At 59.7% G+C, this 7,684-nt stretch overlaps 1 protein-coding gene across 1 annotated transcript; it reads right to left on the reverse strand.

Annotated features, from left to right (window-relative positions):
- Positions 1 to 237: 237 nt before the first annotated feature.
- On the reverse strand, positions 238 to 7,192 carry ESAM (endothelial cell adhesion molecule). The gene is made up of 7 exons (XM_031599685.2): positions 7,109 to 7,192; positions 2,782 to 2,939; positions 2,089 to 2,302; positions 1,859 to 2,014; positions 1,388 to 1,510; positions 1,154 to 1,292; positions 238 to 886 (listed from the first exon to the last, which is right to left on the reverse strand). Exons 1-7 carry the CDS (start codon positions 7,152 to 7,154, stop codon positions 553 to 555), a joined length of 1,170 nt encoding a protein of 389 aa, XP_031455545.1. The 5' UTR covers positions 7,155 to 7,192; the 3' UTR covers positions 238 to 552.
- Between the last annotated feature and the right edge of the window lie 492 nt (positions 7,193 to 7,684).

The raw sequence follows: 7,684 nt of genomic DNA on the forward strand, positions 1-7,684 counted from the left end.
ACGAGGCAGCCCCCTGGGGGCACACTGTGACCCCGTGCCACCAGGCACAGCGCTGGGACATCGCCATGGGGGACAGTGGGCGGATGGGGCACCCTGAAGGCTCCCCGTGTGATGTCACACAGCCACGTGACATCACCCCGAGGGACACAGGGCCACCAACCCGCTGCACCCTCACAAAGTCACCCAAAAGCAATTTTAATCAAAAAAAAAAACAACCTAAAAAATTTTTCTCTCCCTCCCCCCTCCCCCATCGCCACCTCCAACCCTTTCCCCAACACTTTTAATGCTCTTTTATGAAAAATATCCCATTTCCATCGATACATAAAAAAAAGTGGACCCAGCGGGGCTGGTTCGGGGCGCTGGCATCGGCGGGGAGACGCGGCCCCCCCAGGGCAGAGCGGGGCACCTGCCGCCCCATTAAACACCGCAGGACAAGTCCGGCTGCTCCAGGCGTCTTTACAAAAAAATGAAGAAAAAATGGAAAAAAGGGTAAAAAAGCCCCCAAAAGTGGGCAGGGCGGGGAGCTGAGGGGAACAGCCTTTTTCTGGGGGGTCACACCAAGGAGCCGGCCCGGCTCTGGGCGGGCACCATGACGGGGACGGCTCCGGCCCGCGCCAGGCTGGAGGGGGGCAGCCCACCCGGGGGGGCAACGGGCTGCGGGGGGTGCCGGGGGGCCCCGTTGGTGGCGGGGGGATGAGGCCCGGCCCGGGGGGGTCCCTGATAGCTGCCAGCAGCGGTGAGGACCGAGGCAGTGTAGGAGGGGGGGGAGGCTCCGTAGGGTCTGTCCCGGGAACCCACGATGGAGGACAAAGTGCTGGTCTTGGAGATGGTGTCTGCAGGGCGGGTCCGTGTCCAAGTGGGGGTTTTGGGGGCCACGGCGTCTTCCCTGTGGAGAAGGGAGAAGGTGGCACAGGTTGCTGGAAGTGCAGCTGTTCCCAACCCCCCCATCATCGGATGATGCTCCCCAGTGCTGCTGAGCTGCAGGAGCCCCTCCGTGTGGGGGGTAAAAGGGAATTCACCCAAATGGAAGGGGAAAAAAGGTGGGAAAGACCCGTGTTGACTCTGAAACCTAATGATGGCCACACCGAGGTGCAAAACCTCCTCCTGTTACCGCTGAGCCCCAGCGATCCCCGCCCCATGGGGCTGCGCTCACTTGATCTCGTTGGCCGCTTCCTCCTGCCCGTCGCGTTTCTTCCTCCGGTAGCCGAGGACCCGTTGGGTGAAGAAGGCGACGGTGGCCAAAGCGCCCACAGAGCCCAGCACAGCGCCCGCGATGATGGCCCCCTCGCTGGCTGCCAGGACAGACGGGTGGGGGAGATCTTTGCCTCTCGCCCGTTCCACCACGAGGACTGAGCCCCCGTCCCCTGCCCTGCGGACACGCACTCACTTGATTGCACCTCCAGGATGATGCTGCACTTGGCCGAACCCACGCGGTTCTCCGCCTCGCACTCATAGAGGCCCGACATGTCCAGCGAGAGGTTCGTCAGCTTCAGGGTTCCCCTGGCCCGGTCTGCGGGGCAGAAATTGAGGTGCTGTTCTGTGATCACCTCCCACCCCACCACACACCTCCCAGTACAGCAGGGATGGGAGCGGGAGGAGTTAAGGGATGGTCCCCTGCATCGCCCCAGGGTGAGGTTGGTAAGGGGCAGAGTTCAGGGGATGCTCACCCAATGTTCCAGCAGTGGGCAGAGCTATGGGGACTTTTGCCTGTCCCCTTGCACAAGGAAGAGAGCGGGCAGAGTTAAGGGGAAGCTCAGCAGAGCTGGGGGCAGGCAGAACCAAGGGGACAAATTCAACCCCTCCAGCTCTCCCCCACCAAACCTTCCCAGGGTTTTCCCACCCCCTCAGCCCACCTTACCTTGAGCGGGGGGAAAGAAGACCTGCTTGGTGGGCTCCTGGCGCTGCCACTTGTACAGGGGGGAGGGTTTGCCCTTCTGGGAGGCGCAGCTCAGCGTCACGTTGGCTCCCACCGTGGGGCTGCCCTTCAGCCTGCAGGCTGGGGGGGTTGGCGGCACTGCGGGCACCGAATCGGCGTCAGTCCCAGCGTGGGGGGCACCGGGGGACGCAGAACACCCTGCGGGTCCTTACCCAGCACCGTGAGGTTGATTATGGCCATGCTCCTGATCGGGCTGATGATGTCATCCACCACATTGACAGAGCAGATATATTGGCCTGAGTCTTGCTCCCGTGTGGCATTGATGAAAAGTGAGATGTTGTGGGTGAGGACGGGGTGCAGGAACCCCACACGGGGCTTCAGCTCCGTCTCCTCCACTTTCACCTCCCCATCCAGGTATGTCAGGATCTGCAGGGAGAAAACATCTGCTTGTACAGATCTGAATGGCACTGCAGGAGGGGAATTCCCCCTAAATCCTATTCTGGGGAGAACCAGTGGCTGCATGAGCCTCCTCCATTCTCACTCATACTCTGAGCATCCACAGCATTGAACCATGGGCATCTCTCCATTGTGGGCACCTCTCCATCATGGGCACCATGAGCACCTCCTCATAATCTCCCAAACATGGGGACCACCCATGAGCATCCCCTCATCCCAGAGACCTCCCTTCCGTGGGCATCACAGGCATCTCCCCATTGTGGGTACCTTCTCATCAAAGGCACCGTGAGCACCTCCTCCCCACCATGGTTCCCTCCCCAACATGGGCACCGTAAGCATCTCCCCATCATGGATGTCCCCCCACCATGGGTACCATGAGAATCCCCTCATCACGGGCATCTCACCACCATGGGCAGCATTCCAGCTTGCCCCTACTCCATCCCCATCACCTGGAAGTGCTCAGCAGTTGCCTTTTTCAGTATCCAGCTGATGTAGGGCTTCTTCTGCGAGCTGCTGGTGTACCAGGCGGGCAGCACAGCTCCCTCCCCTTCCACTGAGTAGACAGAGCCTGTTCCCACGTGCACCTCCAGCACAGCTGAGCAGACACCTGCCCCGCAGGAAAACGGGACATGTCTCAGCCCCGGGTGCCAGTTGTACAAAAACAAAATAAAACAGAAAACAAAGAAAAGAAAACAAAACAAAGCCCCACTAATTGTTAGAACAACTCCCTGTTCCAATGCAAGGAAGAGAAAAATCCCGTTATCGCCCAGAGGCCATGCTGGGAGGAAATCTTTCCTCCTTCCCCACGACGGGAAGGGCTCTCCGGATGCAGGACAAAGCCTTCCTCCCACGGCCGCTTCCCCACAAACAACACGGGAAGCCCCCACCCCAATGGGGGTTGGGGATGGACCCCAAAAAGGCTGAACAGCACTGGGATGGAGCTACACCTGCAATCCCCATCTGATCTCTTATGGGGGCACACAGGCAACACCCAACCCGACGCAGCACCCTCATCGCTTCACACCCCCAGCATTTCACACCCCCCGCCCCGTCCCCCCCACAGGTACTAAATGGGGATTACTGAAGGTGGCGGTGACAAAGCCCCCGCAAAGTTCGCCCCCAGCACCCACCCCCCAAAACGAAGCCAGGAGGGGGGACCGGAGCAGGTCAGGGAGGGGGTGCCCGGCTGCAGGGGGGGATTATTTCCCAGCTCTGCTCTGAAAAGGATCAGCTGGAAAATAATCTGCTCAGGCGAGGTCGGGCACCCGGAATGGGTCTGCATCTGGGGCTGAGGAACGCTGAGCCCCGCCGCCCCCACGTCCTCTCCCCAGGGATGCTCTGGAGCGGGGACAACACGGCGGGCTGTGCTCCATCCCCGCTGCAATTTGGAGCAGATCCTGTTTTGCAGCAAAAAGGAGAACGGGAGCAAACGGAAAGATTTGGGCATCGGGGCACGGCCCGCCTGGGCTAACTCCCGGAGTAAAGCACTGTCAGGCACAGCCCCCCAAATCATTGCCCCCTCCGCCCCTTCCCCACACACAGAAACTCCTCCGGGATCTTTCCAGGGCGGGAAGATGACAACACGAAGCCCGGGGGTATTTTTAGCCTCCTCCGCGCATCCGCTCTTCCCCCCGCACGGTATCGGCGCCCGCAGCCCCGTGCAGGAAGCGCTGCGCCGGCCGATAACGTCCGACCCCCCCGGCCCTCCTCGGGCGGTTCCGGCCAAGGAGCAGCGGGGACGGCGGGGCCGGGCGAGGGCAGACACCTCAATGCCTAAAATAGCTAAACCCGACCTAAGCGCATAAAACCTTAAGTCCTACCCAGGGGGAAAAACAGCGCCAGAGGCGGCAGCGCAGATCGCAGGGATGCAAAGGGCATGGCGAAAAAGAAATGAAAGAATACTCTAAAAGAACAGCGCTGAGGACAGTTCCCTAACGGCACAGAGGACAGCGCAGATGGGCTGAGTCGTGTGGCAGTTTGGGTTTGATATGGGAGATGGGATCGTGCCATTCCCAGAGCTGTGCGTGCTGGGAGCAAAAAGCAGCGACTGGGGTCCATTACTGCACTCCTCATCCCACGGAAATGCCATATTTTCACCCAACAGCATCTGTCTGGCCTGCGTAAAGTACAGCGAAAACAACACATGATGGGCAAAGTTAAGGTGAAGCGGGGCTGAGTGGCACCAGCGATACAAAGCCCTGGGGCAGAATGCTCTTGGCACCCACCCCAAAAACATCCCATTGAGCTGGCCTCAAGATAAAGCCCTGAAATCTCTCAGAGATTGGAGATAGCGACAAATACATCCATCATTACTCATAGGATACCACGGCCATGAGCAAACAGTTCTGCACAGAGTGCCTGCATCATCAGGCTGTTTTCCACCAGCGAGCCCCAGGATCAGCCTCCAGCTGTCCCAGTTTGCCCGGCCCAGACTGTTTTCCCCGTGCATTGAAGCTCAGTGGACGTATTCTTAGAGCAGCTCCATCCCTCCCTACTGAAATTTAGCACTCGTCATTGTGGAAATACTTAAATCACGGCAGACCCACACTGCTCACCACAGCTCCCTTTGCTTTTAGGAGTGTGCGTTAACTCTGAAACCTACTGACAGCCCAACAGCACAGCACTGTGCCCACAGCGCAGCTCACTCCTAAGTCTCAGAGGCTGATAAAAGATCGTGACTCCATCCTCACACCCAGCATGGTGGGGTGTCCTCAAAGTGTGAGCACTGCCTTGCTGGAAGACCCTGGCATCCAAAATCACTCTTTTCCTTGGGGAGGTGCCCTGCAGCTCCTCATTGCAGGAGGAATCGCCCTCCAAGTGCTGCTGCCTGGGCTCTGGTGGGGACGCAGTGCCTGGGGAGCAGCCCTGAACCCTTCGGTGTGCAGCGCTGCCATTGGCATCAGCTCCAGATTTAGCCACCTTGCCACTGCAAATCCCCTAATGCTTTAACCAGATCGAAAAAATTAAGCTGCTTGGGGCGTGCATATGCATAATGGCGGGGGGGGGGAATGGGCCCTTCATGCACTGCCCTCCCTGGGGGCCACCCGGCTGCTGTTTGGGATGAAAAACGCCGATTTCATCCAACTGCCCTGAGCTAAGCACCTGCCCAGGGAGGGCTCCTCTGCCTGAGCCCATCTGCCGAGTTTTTTTCCTTTGGAAAAAGCCTTTAAATCCCCACACACCTCCAGCAGTGCTCTACAGCAAGCTGCTGCACCTGCATGGAGCACCGTGACCCCGGATGGGCACCCTGTGTCCCATTGGTAAATCCCACCATTTCAGCCCCAAATGCCACCTCTCCCATCCAAACAAACCAAAACCATCCTCATGCCAAAAGCATCCTCCCCAGAACCACAGCCCCCAGGCGGACCCTATAAGCCACTAACCACCAGGAATTAATGAGCTGAAGGCGGATTGCATCCGATGCCCTCGCTCTATAGGATTAAGGCGATTTGGCCATGTGAAACCGAGACAGAAATTAAACCGAGAGATGACGGCTCAGATTGAATGCGCTCCTCCGGAGCGGAAATGGTGCCAGAGAGGGAATGTGGATCGACAGCGGCCCCCGAGAGCCTCGAGAAAGGTCAAAGGACCCACGAGGAAGCACTGCACCCACCCGGCCCCGATGGTCCCCCGAGCCCTGCACTATTTATAACTGGGCAGATAGGGGCTGTGCTGCGCCCGTTGGGAACGGACACGGCGGCCGTTCTCACGACCCAGGGGCAGAAAGCGCCGTATCCTCTGGAGAGCCAAAATCAGGAAAAAAATGCGACTTTGCTATAGATAGACACGGACGGGCAGCTTAACCCCTGCGGCTCAGCGCCGGCGTGGGGACACCGACACAGCAGTGGGCACTCAGCATCACCCCACTCTCCTTTCCTCCTCCCTGTCTTTCCCCCATCATTTGTTGTGCCGTGACCCCACGCAGACCCCATCAGGTGCCAAGGATGTTTGATTCTGTCATTCTGTGTGGCCGCCCAAAAACACCGGTTTGGGCCCTAAGCGCCTCTTCTCTGTATTTCTGCACTCAGGGTGAGTTGGGTCCTTCCTGCAGCACCGCATCCCCACAGCCGGGCACATTGCAGGGGAACCCGCACACATCCCCCCCCAGCAGAGCAGCGCCTCATCCCACCAACCTTTAATTAACGCTCTTTAATAATAATGATAAAAACGGAGTAGCACAACTACAAAGCGGCTCCATCGGGGGCAGGGAGCGCCCCGCCGGGGAGGAAACACCACCCATTGTCCCCATTGTCTTCGGGGCCGTTTCCTCCTCCTCGAAGGAAACTCGGAGGGCTGCGTCCCTCCGCAGCACCCCCTGCGCCTGCAGCCCTACCCTTCGACCCTCAGGAATAGGGCAAAAGAAAGAAAAAAGCCCAGGGACGGAGCGGGGCACGGCGGAGCGGCCCGGGGGCAGCGGCAGACACACACGGGGGGGGGGCGGCAGGTTTGATGACGGGAAAAAAATACATCGATTTTTTCCGCTCGATGCCGAGCGGGAGGGGGAATTATCGGCGGGGAAATGCCCCCGGTGGGAGCAGAGCACAGCGCGCCCGCGCTGCGGGGTTCGGCTCCACGGGGCGGTGCGGGGCGCGGTGCCGCGGGACCCCCCGGACCCCGAGCGTCCACCTCCCAGAGCGCCCGACGGGCGGCATCGCGACATCAGAGCCTCCCCCATCCCCATCCCGCTCCCCAACCCCGGCCCTCAGCGCCCCCCGCCGCCCCTCGCTCCCCCCAGCCGCTCCCCGGTCGCGGTTCCCACGCACCCCCGGCGCTCACCCAGCAGCGCGCCCAGCAGCAGCGCGCCCGGCGGCAGCGCAACCATCCCGGAGCGCAGCAGGTGCCGGGACAGGGGGGGTGAACGGGGGGGGGGGGGGGGGCGGAGCTCAGGTGGGCACCGCCCCGCAGGTGGGGGCGGGGATTGTGGGGCGGGGCGTCTTGGCCCCGCCTCCCGGGGTCCAAACTGCCTCCCCTCCCATCCAATCAGATCTTATCACTATTTATTAGTTATTAGGGCTATTAATAATTAATTGTGATACGAGAGCCATTATTGTGGAAAGGGATGGCATGCTGATGGCACTGCTCCATAAGGAGCCCAGTGCCCCCAACACACACTTCTTCTCTTCCTCCTCTTCATCTCGTGCCCTGGGATAAAAGCATTAATCCTTAAAAAGAATCATTAAAAAAACCCACAAAAACACAAAACAACGAACATCTCAATCCCATGGGTTAAAGTGAGCCTGGAAACAAGCAGGCCAAGGAGCTGCCTGGCTGCAGGGCACAGCTGGAGCCACAGGAGCTGAGTGGCACCTGGAGCCCTGGAGCAGAAACACAGCAGAAACCCCGTGTGCAGAT

The sequence above is a fragment of the Phasianus colchicus genome, chromosome 23 (genome assembly GCF_987193195.1).
Source record: "Phasianus colchicus chromosome 23, bPhaCol1.hap1.1, whole genome shotgun sequence".
Taxonomy (NCBI): Eukaryota; Metazoa; Chordata; class Aves; order Galliformes; family Phasianidae; genus Phasianus; species Phasianus colchicus.